Source organism: Barbus barbus (assembly GCF_936440315.1).
Source record: "Barbus barbus genome assembly, chromosome: 15".
NCBI lineage: Eukaryota > Metazoa > Chordata > Actinopteri > Cypriniformes > Cyprinidae > Barbus > Barbus barbus.
Genome location: NC_136743.1, coordinates 17,207,828 through 17,230,073, shown reverse-complemented (window position 1 = coordinate 17,230,073; position 22,246 = coordinate 17,207,828). Strand labels below are relative to the sequence as shown.

The 22,246-nt window shown below is 36.5% G+C and overlaps 1 protein-coding gene across 2 annotated transcripts in view; it reads left to right on the top strand.

The window, feature by feature from the left end:
* LOC306881300 (phospholipase D1-like) overlaps positions 1–20,645 on the top strand; it is a 37,492-nt gene extending 16,847 nt beyond the window's left edge. For both annotated transcript variants that reach the window (XM_079435317.1, XM_079435318.1), the window contains 15 exons: positions 4,171–4,252; positions 4,575–4,685; positions 4,764–4,955; positions 5,078–5,273; positions 8,585–8,713; positions 8,872–8,990; positions 9,109–9,222; positions 9,382–9,492; positions 9,927–10,015; positions 12,426–12,539; positions 14,648–14,697; positions 15,891–16,025; positions 17,096–17,249; positions 17,334–17,451; positions 18,575–20,645. In XM_079435317.1, the coding sequence (XP_079291443.1) occupies positions 4,171–4,252; positions 4,575–4,685; positions 4,764–4,955; positions 5,078–5,273; positions 8,585–8,713; positions 8,872–8,990; positions 9,109–9,222; positions 9,382–9,492; positions 9,927–10,015; positions 12,426–12,539; positions 14,648–14,697; positions 15,891–16,025; positions 17,096–17,249; positions 17,334–17,451; positions 18,575–18,799 (1,939 nt within the window). In that variant the 3' untranslated portion in view covers positions 18,800–20,645. The remainder of the gene's footprint in view (positions 1–4,170; positions 4,253–4,574; positions 4,686–4,763; positions 4,956–5,077; positions 5,274–8,584; positions 8,714–8,871; positions 8,991–9,108; positions 9,223–9,381; positions 9,493–9,926; positions 10,016–12,425; positions 12,540–14,647; positions 14,698–15,890; positions 16,026–17,095; positions 17,250–17,333; positions 17,452–18,574) is intronic.
* The last annotated feature ends 1,601 nt before the right edge of the window (positions 20,646–22,246 follow it).

Sequence of the window (22,246 nt, the reverse complement as noted above, 5' to 3'; positions counted from 1 at the left end):
GTGTGGTGACTCTTGATGCACTGACTCCAGCTTCAGTCCACTCCTTGTGAAGCTCTCCCAAGTTTTGAATAACCTTTTCTTGACAGTATTCTCAAGATTGCGGTCATCCCTGTTGCTTGTGCACCTTCTGCTACCCAAATTCTTCCTTCCAGTCAACTTTGCATTTAATATGCTTTGATACAGCACTCTGTGAACAGCCACTCCTTTCAGTAATAATAATAATAATAATTCATTACATTTATATAGCGCTTTTCTAAGCACTCAAAGCGCTCTACATTGTGAGGGGTGGTGTCTCCTCGTCCACCACCAGTGTGCAGCATCCACCTGGATGATGCGACGGCAGCCATAGTGCGCCAGAACGCCCACCACACACCATCTTACTGGTGGAGAGGAGACAGAGTGATGAAGCCAATCAGTGTAAGGGGATGATTTGGAGACCATGATGGTCAGAGACCAATGGGGAAATTTGGCCAGGATGCCGAGGTCACACCTCTACTCTTTTCGAAAGACATCCTGGGATTTTTAATGACCACAGAGAGTCAGGACCTCGGTTTAACGTCTCATCCGAAAGACGGTGCTTTTTGACAGTATAGTGTCCCCGTCACACTATACTGGGGGTCATTATACACTATAATGACCCTCTGTGACTTACCCTCTTTGTGGAGGGCGTCAATGTTCGTCTTCTGGATCATTGCCAAGCCAGCAGTCTTCATTATTCTGGTTTCAAAGAACAAGAGATACCCGGAATTTATACTGTAGGGATGGTCATTAATTGAAACTCAAATGTAAATATTGTAATGTTTTGAGATACTGATTTTTGACTTTCATGAGCTATAAGCTCTAATCATCAAAATTAAAACAAAAATGTTTTACTTTATATGTAATGAATCTAAAATATATGAAAAATTCACTTTTTGAAATGTTAAAAGAAAGTTTACTTCATGATATTCAAATTTTTTGCATGTACCTGTATGTATAGTTGTGTGTGTATATCACCTGTGAAAAAAGAAAGCAGAGATGACATTTTTCTTTTTTGTGTGGCACCAGTGGCAGTCTTGTCTTATTTGAGTAAGACAACATGGCCAGAGAAAAAAAATAATTGTAACTACTTTTAACTAGTTTGATGTACTTTGAACTAGTTCTTTGTACAAGTTTAAAACGGAATAGTGTAGTGGATAAGTTTTTAGTACAAAATGAGGATGCACAACAATGTCTACAGGTAGTACAAGAGCCTCAAACATCGACTGAAAACAAGGCTGGATTGATTTATGGTCTTCTTTAAATGAAAAATGTACTCTTTAATCTGATAGGAAATGTGCTTTTGTTTTGTGTTTGTCTCATTGTTTGGTTATGCACTATAGAGGAGTTAATGTACACATGCACTCATGCAGAATGTGTGGCAGTGGATCAGGGGCTCAGAATGGGAGGTGTATGTTATACAGCAAGACCAGTATCTCTCACTTCACAGGTGTTGAGTTTCAGCCCTCCTGTTTTAAAAAATATCTCTCCTCAAATAGACTCTATGGTCTGATCCTCCATGTGTGTAGGAGTGGGTGGTTAAATGAGAAATCGCTGCATATTTTAATGTATTTTTGATGTAGTTGTACATGTAGAATATGAAATACCAAACATTCATTTGATGTAAACCCACATGAAAACCTTTTTAATGGCATTTAGTATCAAAATCGAGTCAGATCTGAATGCATGTTTGCAATTAATTGTGGACGACTATTCCTTTACTACACTTCATGCCTACTGGTTGAAACTTAAACCGCTGATAATATAGATAGAATATTTGAATTAAAATATATTATTTCACTTTTATTAATGAAATTGAGTTTATTAATTCATTTATTTACATTTAATCATTTAGCAGCTGTTTTTATCCAAAGCGACTTACAAATGAGGGCAATACAGTGCGTGTATAATTATTAGGCAAGTTAATATTCTGATCATGTTTTTTTTTCCAAGCACATTTTACCAATTTTAAATTTTAAACCACATCAATCTTAATAACTATTCATTTTGTATTTAATCATTTATAAGCGATATATAATTGTCCGTGAAGGCTGGAAGGGAAAAACTCTTAATATTCAGGTGTGCATAATTAATAAGCAGGCTTTCCTTTACAGATAAAATGAGCCAGAAAAAGAGATTTAACTCAGACTGAAAGTCAAAAATTATTAAATGCCCATGAGAAGGATGCAATACTAATGCAACATTAGAATTGGCAAAGTTAATGCTTGCCCATTGGACATGCTCATTGGGTCAGCACGGTCAGAAGAAAAGACACATTAACTGCAAAAGAATTAAGGTGAAGATTCAAGATTGAAGATTTTTATTCGTCACATACACAATTATACAGAGTATAATCAGCAGTGAAATGTAAGTCAGGTCCGCTCCAGGGACAGTGCAATTGTATAGAATACAAATATTAAGAAAAATAAAAGTAGAAAAAAATAAAAGAATAAAATTAAATAAAAGATAAAAAAATATAAATATAAATGTGCAGGTCAGTATGTTGTTGACATAAATAGTAATATAAGAGGAATGTGCTAAAGAATGTGCAAAAACGTTGTACAGGGTATTTAAATGGCAGCAATGTGAGGTAGAAAAAATTATGAATAGCTTATAGATATATTGATATTTACATGGAGTCAAGTGATGTTGTGACACAGAGTTAGAGTTTAGGAGCCTGATGGCCTGGCGGAAGAAGCTCCTCCTAAGTCTCTCAGTTTTTGCCATCGGGCTACGGAAGCGCTTCCCAGATGGAAGCAAAGTGAATAGACGGTTACCAGGGTGATTTGAGTCCTTGATGATTTTGACAGCTTTATTTTTGCAGCGTTTGAGGTAGATGTCCTGCAGAGAGGGGAGAGCAGACCCTGAGATGCACTCAGCTAAGCGCACAACTCTCTGTAGTGCTTTGCGGTCCTGATTTGAGTTGTTTCCATACCACACTGAGATGCACTGAGTCAATACTCTTTCTATGGTCCCTGAATAGAAAGTTTTCAGGATTGCTGGTGAGACCCTGAATTTCCTCAGCTGTCGCAGATGGTACAGTCTTTGTCTGGCTTTCTTAACCTGTGTTTGGATGTGCGTAGTCCAAGTCAGGTTCTCGGAGATGTTTACACCGAGGTACTTGAAGCTACTCACCCTCTCCACAGGGGTCCCACTGATCATAAGAGGAGTGTAAACGGCTGCTGTCTCTTCCTAAAGTCCATGATCAGCTCTTTAGTTTTGCTCACATTCAGAGAGAGACAGTTGTCCTGGCACCATGATGTGAGTCTCTCTACCTCATCCAAGTATGCGGTCTCATCGTTGGTGGAGATGAGGCCCAGAACCACAGTATCATCAGCGAATTTGATGATAGATGTGGAGCTGTGAGAGGACACGCAGTCATGTGTGTAGAGAGAGTAGAGCAGGGGACTCAGGACACAGCCCTGTGGGGCTCCTACGTTCAGGGTGATGGAGTTTGAGGTGAACTGGCCAACTTTCACCACTCGAGCGAGGTCTGCCGGTGAGGAAGTCTTGAATCCAGTCACAGAGTGAGGAGTTTAGGCCGAGGTCTGTGAGTTTAGATGCCAGCTTGATGGGGACTATAGCGTTGAAAGCTGAGCTATAGTCAATGAATAGCAGCCTTACATAATTCCCATTGTTGCTGTCCAAGTGTGTGAGGGAAGAGTGGAGGACGTGAGAGATGGCATCGTCCGTAGATCTGTTTGGGCGATAGGCAAACTGAAGAGGGTCCAAAGTATCAGGGATGGAGGAGCAAATGTGGTTCTTTACAAGTCTCTCAAAAACCTTCATGAGTATTAGAATAGTCTGCACTGAAGAATTAGGTGTGAAACCATCAGGAACAATTGAGTCTCCAGTGCCACCATTTTCCAAAACTGCAACCTACTTTGAGTCTCCTAAGAATTATGTATGCACTGTAGAAGAAATCAAAACAACAAAAAAGCAACAATATGTAAGTGTTGTGACAAGTCACGTTTAGTCTAACGCAAGTCCCGTTTAGTCTAATTTTTTTTTTTTTTTTTTTTTTCAATTTATAATAATGTTCACAGTAAGACCAGGACCATGTATTAAGAAATTAAGTTGTGTCCATTTGAATTGAATCTGTGTGCTTGTGGTATGCTGTATCTGCTATATGATTGTATTTGTAATGTGCAGGCTGAGCCCTGAGATCTTTCTGAAGAGGCCTGTAGTGGAAGGCAATCGCTGGAGGCTCGACTGCATTTTGAAGCGCAAGGCTGTAAGTCCCCTGAATGTTATTGAAATGCATTTGTCCCTGGTACCATGCTTATAGTTTTAACATGAATATTAAGTGGGATATACAGACACGCATTCAGTTTCATAGTAAGGTTATTTATTTATTTAATTTACTTATTTTATTTATTTTCTACCTATTGTTTTACTTACCGTATTTGTTTTTAACTTATTTATTTATTTTATTCATAGATTGTATTTAATTTTAGTTTATTTATTTGGTTATTTGCTTGTTTTTCGCTTAATTATTAACTTATTTACTGATTTTATTTACTTATTTAAATTATGTATTTATTTATTTATTTTAGCAACAAGGAGTGAGGATCTTTGTTATGCTGTATAAGGAAGTGGAGTTGGCACTTGGCATCAACAGTGAATACAGCAAAAGAACACTAATGCATCTTCACCCAAATATTAAGGTAAGCTATTTGTGATTTGATATGCTTTTGAATCATGTGACGACTTATGCGATTGTACCTGTTCTTTTCTCTTTACAGGTGATGAGGCACCCTGATCACGTGTCCTCCACTGTCTACTTATGGGCACATCACGAGAAGATTGTAGTCATTGACCAATCAGTTGCCTTCGTTGGGGGAATTGACCTTGCGTATGGCCGCTGGGATGACCGTGAGCATCGACTGACAGACGTGGGAAGTGTAACGCGCTCTGTCGCTCAGGCCATGGAGCAGGTTCGAGACATCGAGACCCATGGATGATGCACATTTTGGCTTTGAAGTTTACAATTATAGACTGTGATTTCATGTTTCTGCTGGTTATAATGAAGTGGAATTATGTCTGTTTTGGGACTCAGGGACTGGATTCATTCACACCCAGGAAAAAAGTCTCCACCAGTGGAAACAGCAGTCGGTTGATGGCTGGTGACTCAGTGGACCTGCCCAAACTAAAAGGCATTGGCCGCACTCGCAAAACACGTTTCAGTCTGTACCATCACATCCAACGAGGCCTTCACCATGCTGACAGCATCAGTAGCATCGACAGCACAAACAGTAAGAGAAACTCTTTCGTGACCAAACTGTAAATGATTCCACAATACAATTTGTGTTTGGTTCATCTCTGTGATGTTCTCTGAGTCTGCTGATGACTAATTCCTCCCTGACCTTAACAACTAAAAAAAAAAAATTCTTAAAGGGGTAGTTCACTGAAAAATGAATAGTGTCATTGTTTACACTCTCTCGTGTCAACTAACTTTCCAAGTACTGGTCAATTTCCAATTACCGTCATTATAATACATGGGATTGTACTGGACTGTCATTTTTTGGTTTATAGGTGTTTCAGATCCACATGCCAAAATCACATGAAAATCACACTTGTAAATCACATGAATTCTTCTGTAAAGCTACAGCACTGTGAAACGTTTTAGGCACTTGTGTAAAAATGCTGTAAAGTGTGGATGATTTCAAAATAGATTTTATTTATAAATTAACTTCTATCCCATTGATTTAAATAGGATAATATTGTGCAAGTTTGATATTAAAATGCAAAGAAAATATATTCCATTAGTTATTAAGTGAAGTGACATACTGCCAAGTATGGTGACCCATACTCTGAATTCGTGCTCTGCATTTAACCCATCCAACGTGCACACACACAGCAGTGAACACACACACACCCGGAGCAGTGGGCAGCCATTTATGCTGGGGGCGCCCGGGGAGCAGTTGGGGGTTCGGTGCCTTGCTCAAGTCGTGGTATTGAGGGTGGAGAGAACGCTGGACATTCACTCCCCCCACCTACAATACCTGCCGGCCCGAGACTCGAACCCGCAACCTTTGGATTACAAGTCCGACTCTCTAACCATTAGGCCACAATTTGTGAATTAAGCATTACATTATGTTAGGGTTTCCCAAACTGGGCTTTGTGAAGGAACTGCAGGAGGTTTAATGGCAAAACTAATAATTAATTTAGTCATAAAAATGTAAAATTAAAATAAATCACAAAATATCATCAATCAAAATGAAACCCTTAATAAAAAATTTAATTAGATTACCTGCATGTCATGTAGGCATTTTAGAAAGAAAAATTTAAAAGGTGAAATAATTTATTGCTGTTGGTTGAATATATGTAATCAAGCAATCAATAAAAAAGTAACTGTAGTGTGGTAACGAGTATTTTAAAATGTAATTACAAGTATTAATTTTTTAAATATGATTACGTAATCCAGATTACATGTAATCAGTTAATTCCCAGATCTGTCCTTGTGCAAATATAAATCATTGGATTATTGCAATTAGTAGCAAATGGAATATTTGGAAATGTAAACTATTTCTATTGTTTTTCCAATTGACACACTACAGCAAAAGATATAAATAACTAACTTAAAACTAAGATTTTTTTTTACAGTAGTATATATATATTTATACTACGGGGCCGTTGAATGCTTGAATCTGATTGGCTGACGAACGTTCTGAGGTGTGCAATTATTTTCAGGGAAACGCACGGCGAACGTAGTTCCAGGCAGCTCTCTTGACCGCATTACAGTTCCATATCACTTCGCATCGTTGTCAGCGCTGCCCTGACGATTTTATCAGTTAGCCTAGTGTAGCAACTTAAAGGCTATGACATTTCTCACTAACGAGGTAATAACAGCGCTGCATCTTAAAGCAGACTTACAGTTTAGAGACGGTGCTTCAGAACACTGTTGAGGGACACACAGAGGTAGCCTAATTCATACAAGCTCTCTCTCTCTCTCTCTCTCTCTCTCTGTTTCTCTTTCTCTGTGTCTCTGTCTCTCTCGCTCTCTTTCTAATAACTTCATTATTAACTGCATTAGTCTGCTATCAACGGCTCAAGCCTCCATTGCCAGCTTTAAAATTACGTTTTGGAACTAGCAAAAGAGTCGTTGGATGAGATGCGGAAGAAATAATCCTACTCACAATAGCGATTTAAGTAGAAAAACCGGACGAATCCCTTGAAATATATCATCTGATCGATGTCTTGAGGTGTGGCAACCGTAGTATAAGCGGAATAATTGACTCCGGACCGTTGAATTATTAGAAAAATAATGCACACCCGAGGTGGTGATGCGGCCACGACGCGAAGCGGAATAATTGCCCGTCGTCAATTATTCCATATATATATATATATATATATATATATATATATATATATCTCAATCATTTTAATGATATTTTTTCACTTCACCCACCTTGCAATTTTCTTAATCCAGTGTTCATGAAATACTGAAATTCTGTTATAACTCTAGACTATCTGGATCAGTACGTGGGGCAAAAAGGTCAAAAATTCTCTGTTACTTGTCAATGTCAGTCAGTCTATGGATCTGTATTTTTCTTCTCTGTTTGATGTGCAGTGATGCTTATCCTCTCTGGCTGATAGTAGGTGTAGCTTTAGACACCCTGCCTGGGCTCAAGCGATTGCCCTATCCTTTTTTTTTTTGCTTTAGCTCTTTCTGTTTGTTCTCCCTGCCATAGAAGACACACATATAGATTGGTTTGCAGTCTGTCTGAGAGAGGATTAAGCGTATTTGAGACAGGCTTTAAGACTAGACAGCAGAGATATGCTTTAATGAAATTACTTTGACCTCAGGGTAGATTTCATTTGTCGCTGATTCTTACACTAAAGTCATATTAATTTGCTATTAAGATAACCAGTCCTTTGTTTCCCACTCATTTTTCAGTTTTAGATTATGGTGTGACGTTGTGGATAAATGTAAAATATTACTACACATGCAGTGGCTATCAATGTCATGGAAAATGACTGTCTAAATGTCAGTAATCTGATGTTTGTTTGGTCTGATGTCAGTTATTTAATTGCTGAACTGTTACTAAAACTCTTTTCATTTGCAACATATGTTTCAGCATAGACAGTGGGGTTTCAGAAGAGACCGCACTAAAATAAGCAGCATAAATCTTTTTTGTTGTTGTTTATTTAAATACATTTACTGAAATATGAAGGATTTAGCATTGTTTTAGGTAAATGATAGCTCCTAATATATAATGAGTTATAGGAGTATAGGAATTATTTTCTATTAAAACAATTTTAGTAATTTATATTAAATTTTAAAAACTATTTAAATGATTTTCACTTATTTTTTAAATATTGTAATATAATACTAATGTACATAATTCTAATATATTAAAATAAAAAATACAATTTAATCATTCATCATGCATTTTGAACGTGTAATATTCTATTCTTGTGTGTATTTGTCTAAAGTATGCCTGTGGTTACACTGTTCATGAAAAAAGAATAAGTAGATTTGAAAGTAACTCACAAATCATTTTATTTTAAAAGATCATTTGAGTTACATACTGTAACTGTTTTGTGTGTCTTGTGTGTTCAGAGAGTGGCTCAGTGCACAGTCTTCAGACAGGAGTGGGAGAGCTGATGGGAAACACACGCTTTTGGCACGGCAAAGACTACTGCAACTTTGTCTACAAAGACTGGGTTCGGCTGGACAAGCCGTTTGATGGTGAGCCACACATTTTACTGCCTGGCCGCTTTTTGTTTTCTTAATTTCAATGATCATTAATCCAGGTAGTTCAAGGTTAATTGTGTTATTAAACACAGTCTTTTCAATGCATTTCAGATGTTTACGATCCTCCTTTTTAACAATGTGCTCGACTATAGATTTTATTGACAGGTACACTACCCCCAGAATGCCCTGGCATGACATCTCTTCAGTGGTGCATGGGAAAGCAGCCAGAGATGTGGCCAGGCATTTTATACAGCGCTGGAACTTCACCAAGGTGAGAATACTTTTAGCGATTACAAGCTTTTGAATTTTCTTTTGTGTGTTTCCTGAACTTTACCTTAAGCTGTGACATTTTTAGGAAGCATTATTAACATAATTTTTTTCTCCTTTAGATAATGAAGCCAAAGTACAGATCACTCTCCTACCCATTTCTCCTCCCCAAATCTCACATCACTGCCAATGATCTAAAGTACCAAGTACCAGACTGTGTCCAGACCAAAGTCCAGGTGAGAACGCGTTAATGGCTGTACAGTAGCTGTAACTCTTAAAGCGTGATACTAGGAACATCATAGATCTGCTGATAAAAATGGATACCTTGCATGCACACTAAGTAACTTTGCCATAAATGCCCATATAAATGGCCATAAATGTAAATGGTCTCTCAGGTTCTGCGGTCAACTGCAGACTGGTCGGCGGGAATCAAGCACCATGAGGAGTCCATTCATAATGCCTATATTCAGGTCATTGCCAAGAGCAAGCACTTCATCTACATTGAGGTACACAATCCTCCACTTTTACTTAGTCTGTCAGCATTCAGTGATATGATTCAAATGTGCTGACAGCTATTTAGTAGTTTAGATGCAAAATATGTAATAAGTTATAAAACACCGTTGACATTTCAGTTGCTTCATATTATTGATAAATGACATGCAGCAGTGGTTGTCAGAGCATATCAGGGGAGATGCCAAGAATGATTCAGTGGAAATTCTAGAGGAACCATGACTTGGATATTCGCCTAAAAACAAACAGATAAAATCTATACAATTGGAAATGTATTTTAAGAGAACTTTATAGTAAGAGATTATACGAGAACTTAATCATATTTTTTCAGTAGAAATGTACTGTAGCCTATCAGAAGTAAAATGTGTTCACCTCTGTAACATGCCTGATAAATTAAACTGATTGTTCTTGTTTCATTGTATTGTTTCAGAACCAGTTCTTCATCAGCTGTGCCGATAACAAACATGTTTACAACAAGATTGGTGACGCCATTATTGAGCGAATCATCAGAGCTCACAAGTAAGTGTGAGAATCCTAATGCATTAGCACTGATTGTTGATCATTGTCATTAATTGGACCAGAGTATTTTATTTATTTATTTTTTTTAAACTGTAATTGCAAGGAATTTTGCCCCGTAATATGTTTAACACAATTTGTACAGTATAACTGGATTATCATGTTGGGTTATTAAAAACATTTTTTCAATCCTTTGCTCAAGTCTTACTCCCTTAAAAATATGACACCCTTGTGCATGCAAACAAACCCAGCCTTTCTGTATATATCCTTTTCACCCGAACATATTAGTAGAGCTTCACTTCTTCAAAAAAATCAACAGTAAATTACCACCTTCTCGCATACTAATGCACAGGGGCGGACTGGCCACCTGGAGCACCGGGAGTTTCCCCGGTGGCTCGTTGTACAATGTGGGCCGGTGTAGTGCCGAATTCTGACCCCCGCCAGATAATTACCCCCCTAGTATTGTTAGGTTTAGGGTTAGGTGTGGGGGAGGGGTTAGGATTACTAGGCAATCAGGTAGCGATTTCAACGAGGGGGGTAATAATTTGGCAGGGAGTCGAAAATAGGCACAACACAGGCTCTTTGCGTAATAGATATAAAACATGGATTATTAGTAAATGTATGTACATATATCCTTCCATCGGCCCAGACTAATGGCCCGCGCGGCCCACTTCATTCAACAATTCTAATTAATATAGCGTGCTCCGGCTCAGTCAGTGCAGCGGCTTAAAAGCGCTCGTTAATGTCAAAATGTTTGAAACAGCCAATCAAAGCACAGAAGGCGGGGTTTACTGTTCACAGACGCTGCGCTGCGCGCGACTTGAATGCAGTGTTGCCAACTTAGCGACTTTGTCGCTAGATTTAGCGACTTTTCAGATCCCCCTAGCGACGTTTTTCCAAAAGAGCGAGTAGCGACAAATCTAGCGACTACTTTGACAAACCTTAGCAAGTCTCTGTGATCGCTGGTACTGCCGCAACGGCGCGAGGTCGGCGCACACGCACCTCTTTCCCTGCATCTGCTTTGTTCTGTGAGCGGCTGAGAGGAGCAGCGCGTTCAGTTAAAATAGATATTATGTTGCTACTCTAATTTTAAAAATTAGAGATTAGAGTAGCAAAAAAACTTTTATTATCAGTTATTATTTGTGATCAATTATTAATAATGGTTTTATTATTGGTATAATGGTTCTCAGTTAAAGAACAGCATTTATTTGAAATATAAGTACTTAATAAGTGTAAATATCTTTACTGTCAAAGTCCCTTTTTGGATTCTATAATATTTGATTAATTCAACATTGTTGATGAAAAATATTAATTTATATTTTTTAATCTTACCCAAGACTGAATGGCATCACATTTTCCACAAAAAAATGAAGCAGCACAAGTTTTCAACATTCATAATAATCAGACATGTTTCTTGAACAGCAAATCAGCATATTAGAATGATTTCTGAAGATCATGTGACACTGAAGACTGGAGAAATGATGCTGAAAATTCAGCTTTGATCACAGCAATCAATAATATTTTACTATATATTCACATAGAAGGCAGCTGTTTTAAATTGTAACATTATATTTTTCATCATCAAAATAATTTGTATACTCTTTTCTACAATTGGAGCTCTATTCCTTAAAATGATAGATGTCAAGCTCATAAAAACAGTCCACATTCTGCACTATTCAAGTCTTCTAGACAATACCGGAGCATCGTGTCATATGCACTGATAATATTGGTATTTAACTTTAGTGACATTAAACTGTCCCTCATAATAATTCTTTAAAATTATTTACTATTTGTCATATACACCAGAAAAGACTATAATGTAAAGAATATGCCACTCATTTATGGTGTTGCGGACCGGGTTTGGTGGGCCGCTCTGTGCCAAAAAGTCCAGGGCCACTTTTTGGCCCCAGTCCACCCCTGCTAATGCAGTCCTGCCAACTGCAGTTCCTTGTGAAGTATGTGATTTACAGGAGACAAGTCTCTCTCCGCTGCTGTCATACACACAGGCTCAGCTGCAGAGACAGGCCTTTCTTTAACGCACACTGATGGATAATGAGAAGCCAGCATCTGCCACGACACTGATGTGAGCCAGACACGGGCTGTGGATGCGCCACTCTTCATTTAGTCATTCCAAGCATTGCCCCCAATACTGAAATATTGCACTGTTGTTTGTGCTGTAAGAACGCTGGCATGTGCTTAAAGAGCTCTCTGGGAGAAGAGCAATTCCTAATGACTTTAGAATGATGGAGGCAGCATACAGAATGAACAAAAGGAAATGCCACTAAAGAGAAATGGGTTGGAAAGGATGTTTTACCATTTAATGTCAATGGAAGTGAGGATATTTGATTTAAGAATAAGCATGTGTGTATTTGCATGGATTTATTGTATTGATGTTTGCTGTAATGTTTCACAGGGAGAAGAAGCTGTTCCGTGTGTATGTGGTGACTCCCCTGCTGCCTGGATTCGAGGGAGACATTTCCACAGGAGGAGGAAGTGCACTCCAGGCTGTTATGCATTTCAACTACAGGTAGGAATGAATCCGTTGCTGTGCACGTGTCTTTGAGCAAAAAAAGGACAGCTCAGGTCAGACAGTAAAAATTGCAACGCCTGAGTCTCATACAGAGTTTGGGGCTCAAAAAAATAGAATGGTATTGTGATCCCACATTAATCATTTTTTAATTATTATTTTGCAGTATAAAAAGTAAAAAAGTAGTTAATTTTAGCCAGGTTGAGGCATGTTTAATTAAATAGCTCATTTCATACATAGATTCATTACTTTGCACTGGATTATTTATTATTATAAAATCAGATTGACTGTTCAAAAAATCTGGCCAAATCTAATTGTTCATTGGTTGTGATGGTAATGGTGCAAACGTGCATAGGTTTGCCATGCATGAGACTTTAGCAATAGATGTTTTACTATTAATGAATATTTTTCTGAGGGCAGTATCAAAATTTGAACACTTAGAACATTACAGACAGCAGCATAAAAATCTGGAAAGCGCACAAAAAAAAAGCACATTAAATCTTATCTTGTCCATCCATCTGATCTGTCTGATCTCCGTAACAAATGTCTGGGTGTTAGGTGGTATCGTATTTTAAATATTTATTTAAAAACAATTTTGAGGGTAGACTTCAAGTGGTGTTTGTTTTTCTGCAAAAGTTTGAAAAGACTGCGATATTTTCAGTGCAATTTAGTCAGTGACATCAACAGTAACAGTAAGACTATAATGACACACAAAAAAATCAGTTTCAAATAAATTCAGCAAAGAATCGTAGAAAAAAATATATCACAGATCTAACATTGATAATACGCAATGTTACTTGGGCAGCAAATCAGCATATTAGAATGATTTCTGGTCACGTGACATTGAAGACTGCAGTAAGGATGCTGAAAATTCAGCTTTGCCAACAGAGGAATTAATTATATTTTAAAATATATTAAAATTGAAAACCGTTATTTGAAATGTAATAATATTTCACAAAATTACTGCTTTTGGCTGTATTGTTGATCAAATAAATGCAGCCTTGGTGAGCATAAGAAACTTCAAAAACTTTTAGGAACTTTTTTTTTTTTTTAGTTGAAGACAAAAAGAAAGAAAAAAGTGATGTACTCTATGGAAGAACTTGATTGCTTTCATGATAACATGTTTGGGCCATGTAGATGTGGAATATGTTGCTATAATTATTTTGTCAGACATAATTTTTTCATTTGCAGAAAATATAGTTTCAGTGACCGACGATGCTCTTACATTACATTGGCTTGTTTTCTTTCTCAGTAGCATTTACTGAGAAATCAATCACATTCCAGGGACATTTATTAACATTTAAAGAGGTTAATGTGGTCGGTGTTGTTTTCAAGTTGAAAACCAAGTGTGTCATGTACAATGAGCACGACTTGACCGTCTGTTTCTGTTTCTGTAGTGTCATTCATGAGTTCACAGCTGTAGTTGGTTTCCCAGTGACTCAGTTAGTGCTTCCTCTTTAGTGAACTCAGGCACATTCTCTCCTGTCCTCCCCTGATTTAAGCTTTAATGAGTCTGACAACACGCTAAACAGCTTTACAGCTTCTTTCAACTCTATCAGAGAGGCAGCGCGAGCAGCCCTGATCTACCAGACGAGCCTGCTTTCATCCTGCAGTCAGGCATGATCATCATCATCTCCACGATAACCTTCCGATCACGCTCCCTGCATATCATTTGGATGAAAGCAGGAATTTGTCAAAGAAAATTGTAAATGTCGCTGATGTGAGCATAATGACCCGTGTTAGACAGTGCACCTTTGTTTTCCAATGCCAGCTTATCAATTCATTCCATTACACACGTAAGAGGCACCGCCAAGTGTTAAATGCTCGTTTCACTCGTCTGGAAAATAAATGGAAATAAGCAGTGCTTCAGTGTCACAGTAAACATGGAAAACTACTGCAAGGTTTATTTATTCATTTATTAGGGTTTTTTTTTTGCTAGTAAATTTCCTTTTCTGCAGCTCCCCATCACATTTTACATGGCAAGACAGGTTTAGTGCATAAGCTTGCTTTTGGTAATCTAGAGAATGATAATGTCAAGTTATTAAGAGAACACAATGAGCTGTCATAACTCTACGATTGCGCTTGAAAAAACATGTAATCTTTTGTAGGACCATGAACAGAGGAGAGTACTCCATAATTGCTCAGCTGAAGAAAGAAAGTAAGTCTGAGTGTTCCCATCCCTCTTCTTTCTCTTTCTCTCTCTGTACGTGTCAGATGTTGGGGAAGGAACGGTAAGATGACATGATTGTGACATAATTTAATGTGAACCTGACTCTGTGGTGGTAATGAGTTCTCTTCTGTGGTTTACCACAACATTGCAACATATAAGACAAGTGAACACAATTTTCAAAATGTGCTTAATGGTTACATACAGTGGATGACACCAGTAGAACTTCTTGTAATTGATTGTCTGTTTGCGCCAATAATGAGTTGAGGTGAAATTTATGAAACTGTTGTGCTAAACTCATAGATTTACACTTATGAAGGATTTATGGAAGAACACCTAACCCGTTTAGTGTTGACATTAATGTTTCTTTCTTTCTTAGTTAATTTATTTGCAAAACTTAAAAATGTAAAATTATAGAACAAGAACAAGTGGGTGAATACAGAGAGAAAAAAAATATAATTATTTAAATTGTATATAATATGGGAAGTTTTAAAGCTTTAATGTTGGAGATGAAGTGATAAAACGTAAATCTGAGGGTTTGTGAGTTACTGAAAAGATAATTAATGAAATCTTAAAAATGAAAATCTAAACAAATAATTTAAAATCAAAACAATTTACTTTAATATTTTATTTGGTGACAAGCAAACTGTAAAAATAATTTCAGTGGTAACACAAGTCTTTCCATTACTTTAATGTACTTTAATTTATCGTTTTCAACTTTTTTTTTTTTTTTACGATTTTTACGATTTAATACGATTAAGACAATTTCAACACCAAGTCCATTTATAATTACATTTTTCTAATTCAAGTTGAAATTACATTTACAGTCAATTTGGTTATACTTAAAAATGGAAAGTTTGAAGTTTTAAATTGAAGTTAGTGAAAATTTTTACAGTGCATGTCATGTGACCATTAATCGGAGAACAGTGAGCGTGCAAATGTGTTGTTGAATAATTGAAATATTAAATATTAATAACTTAAAATATTATATTTTAATTCGAAATATTAACTTAAAATCTCAAGGTTAAATTGTGTGTCAAACTTTTCGACTTGGAAAGTGTGTCAAACCCTCAGGTAACATTCTGTCTTTCTAAAATGGTCTAAATAGCAAGAGACACCTTTAATTTTCAGACATTGGTGTTCATTCTGTTTTTCACCTGATTTTCTCTTTATTACCCCCACAGTGGATGACCAATGGATGAACTACATTTCTATTTGTGGTCTGAGGACTCATGCGGAGCTGGAAGGCAGACTGGTGACTGAGCTCATCTATGTTCATAGCAAACTGCTCATTGCTGATGACAACACTGTCATTATTGGTGAGTTAACAATGTTACATTCCCATGCCTGCTTTTCTCTGTAATTGTTAAGCAGCTCCCTGTGCATTATTTCTTTATGGCTAGAGATTTATACTCCCCCTTGTGGAGGACTGTGGTAATTGTGAAGCATAGACTGTGAGGCCACACATAATCATTGACCTGGTAAATACATAGCTGGTTTTCACATTTGCCCACTCATTTCCCTAAAATAGTATTTAGATTGACGTCAACAGATTTTGCATTCAAATTATGTGATTTTTTTTTTTTTAATGAGGAAAATATTGTGGTCTGTGTAGTTTACGCATGACTGCACTGCCAGATGTGCAGTATTGACATTCGCTCTGCAGCTAAAGCTAAAACCTATCTTCATGTCTCTGTTTTCTGAAAGACGTATCACATCTGTGATAAAATAAAAATCAAATAATACTTTGTACGAGGAGCGGAAGAAACTCACAAAAGATAAGCGAGTGTCATTTCAGATAAAGCTTTAGATTTCTGTGAAAGATACAAGAAATCAAATGAAGAAAGCCATAGATCAGGAGGAGGAAGACGGGAACATTTAGCCGCGCACTGAAACTGAGTTATCTCTGATTCTGTTGGTGGAAGATTCGTGTGCTATTGAATTAAATGCCTCGAGATCCTATCACTTGTAAAACGATTAATAAAATTGAATCGCAGAGTATTAAAAAAAAATCTTGTTTTGTTGTCTGTGATTTATTATTTTTCTTGATATTTTAGATTAAGCGAGTCATGACTAGTGTGTGTTTCCTTTTAGTACACTGTATTTTTTTAATAGTTATTGCAATTTATGAAACAAGTCAGACTTGTTTTGCTTTTTTAGCTACCAGGCATTATTATTATTATTATTATTATTATTATTATTATTATTTATTTTATTTTTTTAATTTTTACCAGGATTTTTTTAATTAATAAAATGTTCAATTAAATTTGTATAGTTTTAATTGAGAATATATATATATATATATATATATATATCTATCACCATAAACAATCCAATTTTTGTTTATCTTTTTCCTTGTCTATTTTTAATTAATTAATTAATTTTACAGGCTCTGCCAACATCAACGACCGCAGCATGTTGGGGAAAAGGGACAGCGAGGTAGCAGTGATTTTTGAAGATTCAGAAACAACGCCGTCAGTGATGGATGGCCAAGAGTACCAGGCTGGCAAGTTTGCTCTGCAGCTCAGACTGGAGTGCTTCAAGTAAGATCTGGGGGAAGCCAACCGTCCTAGTGTTAGCAAAACAATTGAGTCACAGCTGAAACTCTTTGTTCTGTCATAAACCAGAACCATTCTTGGTGCCTTTGATGATCCAACCATTGATGTTAGTGACCCCATCAGCAACGGATTCTACAAAGACGTCTGGATGAGCATTTCAGGTCGGAACGTCACCATCTATGAGAAGGTGCGTGTGATTCCTTGTGTCTTTCTCCACTCGCTCCTGGGCATGAAATGGAATGGCTACTTTCTATCTTCCTATTACGTGGAGCATTTGAATTATGATTTAGAGGTGTCATTTGTCAGATAGGTATTGTTCTCTCTGTTTGGCAGTCTCATGGCAGGCCAGTAATAATGAGGCTTAATGGAATGAGAGATTCTTATTGTGAGCCACCATTGTAGTGTGGCAATTTCAGTAAATACCTCACACATCAGCCACACAACCAAATGTTTCACACATACACCTACTATTAGGAAGCTTAGTTTCCTCCGTAAGAGTGCAAGGTCTCTCTTCCATTCTATTAAAATAAAATAAAGTTTATTTTTAATTATTTTGAAAATTGAAAAATGCAAAGGTTTTTTTTATGTAAGGTTTGAGTAAAAACAACTCACTTTATCATGGTAATCTTCATAACCTTCTATCATCAGACATTTTATAAAAAAAAATAAAAAAATAAAAAAAATTTATATATATATATATATATATATATATATATATATATATATATATATATATATATATATATATATATATATATATATATTATATAATATAATTTTTTTTTTTTTTTTTTTTTAAATGGTGATTAATTACACCTGCATATTTCTAATATGCCATTATGTAACCTAGGTTTTGCATAGTAATAGAACACTGCAAAATTGGTTTATGGTTACGAAGATCAATAAAAGCCAAACAACAAATACTTTCTGCACTTTTACCAAGCAACTGTTATTTAAATGTGAAAAAAAAACTCTAGATACAACCATTTGTTTTTTAGTTTGTGTGCACTTTAATATTATTTTAGTATTATTCATATATTATAATTTTTATTAGTATTTTGAATTGGCTTTTATACCTAATTTTTATGTTTTAGTTATTTATATTTATGTTTTAGTAATTTTGTGTTCTTTAGCAATTTATTTTATTTTTTTTCAGGTTTAGTTTTATTTTAATACTTCAATTTTAGGTCCTATAGTTGCCAAAAAATTGTCATGATCATAATAAAATGACTTGCTCATCTGTTCTGAATTTCCAAATACAATGTAAGCAGCAAATAAAACTGAGGACTGTTGATGTGGTGGCATTGCAGGTTTTCCGCTGTCTGCCCTCAAGTCTGGTGAGGAACAAACAGGAGCTCATGAGCTTCCAGTTCAAACAAGGTCTTGATAAAGAGGACCCTGTTAAAGCTCAGGAGCTGCTGATGAAGATTAGAGGCTTCCTGGTCCAGTTCCCGCTGGAGTTCCTCTGCGAGGAGAACCTCATGCCCTCAGTAGGCACCAAAGAAGCCATGGTGCCCACTGAGCTCTGGACCTGATGACACCAAATGAGAAGCACAAAAACGACAATCCACATCCAACATGAGGGGAAAAAACAAAGACACCACTGTGGTGGACAAAACTTCTCCAGTCGATACAAAGGAGCAAAGGATATTAAGACAAACTGTCCGTCCATTGTCAGACAATTCCATATATATAAATGTACATAATGATATTTTATAAGTGATTATCAGCACATATTGTGCTTTTACTATAATGTATTTAATGAAATACATTTAATGAGATACCAAACAAGAAGGGCTTTTTAAATAAATATTTTAATTCTAATGTACATATAAAGAGGATTTGATTTTTATTGCTATCGCTGGCTCAATTTTAGAGGCAGCACTCAAAGTGAAGGGCAAAATGGAGAGTGGAAGTCCTGTCAGATATCATTTTGTCACTGCAGCCCATTCTTCAGCACGGCGTCCCCAGTAGAAGCGCATCCATGACAGGCTGAGTACAGTGATATGTGTTTTCTGTCTGGTGAACCTGCTCTTAGACCGAGTCTGCAGAGGCTTTTACTGTCCAGCCTCGCTGCCTGGGTCTAAGTGTCAGTGCTCTGGGGAGACCAAACAATCTCTCTGTGAATTAAAGTGCTGAGTAACTGAAGGAAATTATTACCTCTCAACACCAAACAGCGACGTGTGGCGTCCAATCTTACATTTTCCCCTTCACAAATGTGGCATAGAATCCATGCCTTTATTCATGAGTTAGCGCTTGTTGCCATTTCAAATTGTCCCTTGATGTTTGAATATCATCGGGTCAGCCATTTTCTACAGTTTGCCACTCTTCTTATTCTTGGTGATGCTTTGATATGTTTTTAATTCTTGTTATTTTATCTGTTCTTTTTTTCCTTTTTATTTTCTTTTGAGTTTTTCATGTATCTTAAAGAAGTCTGTTATGCTCACCAAGGCTTCATTTAACTGTAATTACAGTAAATCAATTTTAAAACTGTTTTCTGTTTTAATACATTTTAAACAGTCATTTATTACTGTTATGGTAATGCAAAATTTTAAGCAGTCATTACTCCCATTTTTAGTCACATGATCCTTTAGAAATCATTCTAATATGCTAATTTGGTACAGAAACAAGAAACATTTCTTATCAATGTTGAGAGCAGTTATGCCATTTATTATTTTTGTGGAAACTTGATACATTTTTACAGGATATAAGGCATTTTTGAAATAAAAATCTTTTGTAAAAATCATAAAGGTGTTTACTGACCCCAAACCTTTGAATGTTAGTGTTTCAAAATTTGCAGCCGATTTTACTGCCATAATGCAACTCGTTTCTCATTTCTGTGACTCATTTCTAGTTGGTGAAAATGTGCATTATAAATCTGAATATAGCCAAATCAAAAGTGGGCACACTAAAATAATGCCTAAATAGTCTGTTTTGTTTCAAATCATCAAGACTTTTTTTCTTTGAAAAAGATGCACAAATCAAACATAATAAGAGCAAGAATTCATGTTCACAAAATCATCTAGCATAGCTTCTGAGTCTGTTATAATAGAAGAGATGAGAATGTTGTTTAACATTCATCAACATGTTCTTTCTGTTTATTTCAATATGTATCACTGGCGTTGAAGATTCAAGCTTGCTGCATTTGCCCTCAGTTGGTGACCCCAAAGCCAAACCCGACTGATTAACATGGAGCTCACTGGGAGAAACAACTCCTGTGCCACCTTTTCTAGCACATTTCATAACCAGCATGTTGTCTGTAGTTATATGAACTGTGAATTTGACAGACAAGGTATATTTTAGCCATGACTCCAGTGTAAAGGCATTTGTTCAAAAATTTGCACTAAGTTTCAAATAAATTGCAAAAACTGTTAGTTGTGGGAATGGTTTCCTTGGGGTGTTTTACTGCAATAGCTGATCTTAAATCATATTCTAATGTTGTCTTATTTTCCATTTTAACACCAAAATGCAATCAAAACATGCCCTTTAGGCACCAACGGCTGGGACAGAGGTTTAAAAATTAGTTGTATCCTTGTGAACATTAGTTTTAACGCCGTCGTTTCGCAGGGGAACCGGCTCTGATCCATGCCCAAACCTGGAAGTCTCGAAACACAATCATTAAGAAGCAATTTAAATGCAAATCTGGCCACTGGCTCGTCCCCAAACGTGCCTCATTGGACGAGACACCTGATAGAGAGCGGCCAACGCTAATGACATCCTCTGAGTGGAATCATGTTCGGAGGTATTGAAATCAAGAGTGAAAAGAGTTGATAGATTATCTCTGTGACCTTAATGGCTTCTTATCGTTGATGGTCTAAAAGCCTTCAACTGACTCGACACCATCCAGACCCTGAGCATTTGGTTTCTTCAAGAGATAGCTGGTCAATTGCTGAGCTGTCATGCCTCACTAACTACATGTGTCATTTGAAAACAGCATCACTGTCTCAATTACTGTGTACTGTAGTTCTCTGGTATTGTGCAATGGTTCATTAAACAGATTGTCCTTTTCTGAAATGAGAAAAGCAGTCTCTGGCAAATTTGCAGTGATGTTCATAAGTATTCAGAGTCCATATGTTAATAATTATGCATTTTTGCACTGCTCATTATTCTCATAATATAAACAGATACAGTATTGCTTTCGAAGTCTGCGATGCAGTACTTTGTCTAGTATTGAAGCTTTTTAATTAAGCAAAATCACACAAGCAAGAATGTTGATATTCATACCAGAACAGAACGACTGAGGCTATGATGCTGCTTTTATAAAATAATTGAAAAATTTATATGAAGCAGCTTGCCTTTTAGACATAATATTGTCCAGTTACTTGGTCACAAAGCCACATCAGAATCAACCGACTCTTTGCAACACACAACCATAGTGGCATTTTGTTCTTAAATCAGTCAGTTTTTAATTAATAGTTGAAGTGAATGATTGAAAGCAACTATGTATTTTGCTTTTTTTTTTTGCTTTTTTGCGATTTTGGAGCCCCTACAGTTAAGTGAGTGAAAAAATAGACCACATTTTGGTGAAAACTATGTGAACATTTAATTACTGAACATCAAAATGGAAAAAGTTGGTCAAAAACAAAGCACAAACTCACCTTCAACCGCAACTAAGCCGCCATGTTTATTTTTAGCTTAGCTGTCACGGAATGGAACGCACAGGATTGTTAGATATCAAAGGCAGTGAAGGATATGTCTATACTGTCTTCAAAAGTTGATCAGAAGAAGGTATCTCAAGTGAAGCAGATTTTGGAGTTCGGACACAGCTAACATGTTGTTGTCTTAAAGCACTCCTCTCCCTTCACAGATTTTACCACTCATCAAACTAAAATACTCCAATGGGAGTCATTCTGGCGGTAGGCTACTTATTGGAAGTCAGTGTACCATAAGAAGGATTTTAGGTTAAAAAAAATTAAATAAATAAAAAAACCTTACTGTTGCTTTAAGGAATCACTCATAAAGACAACCACTTCTTGCCACCT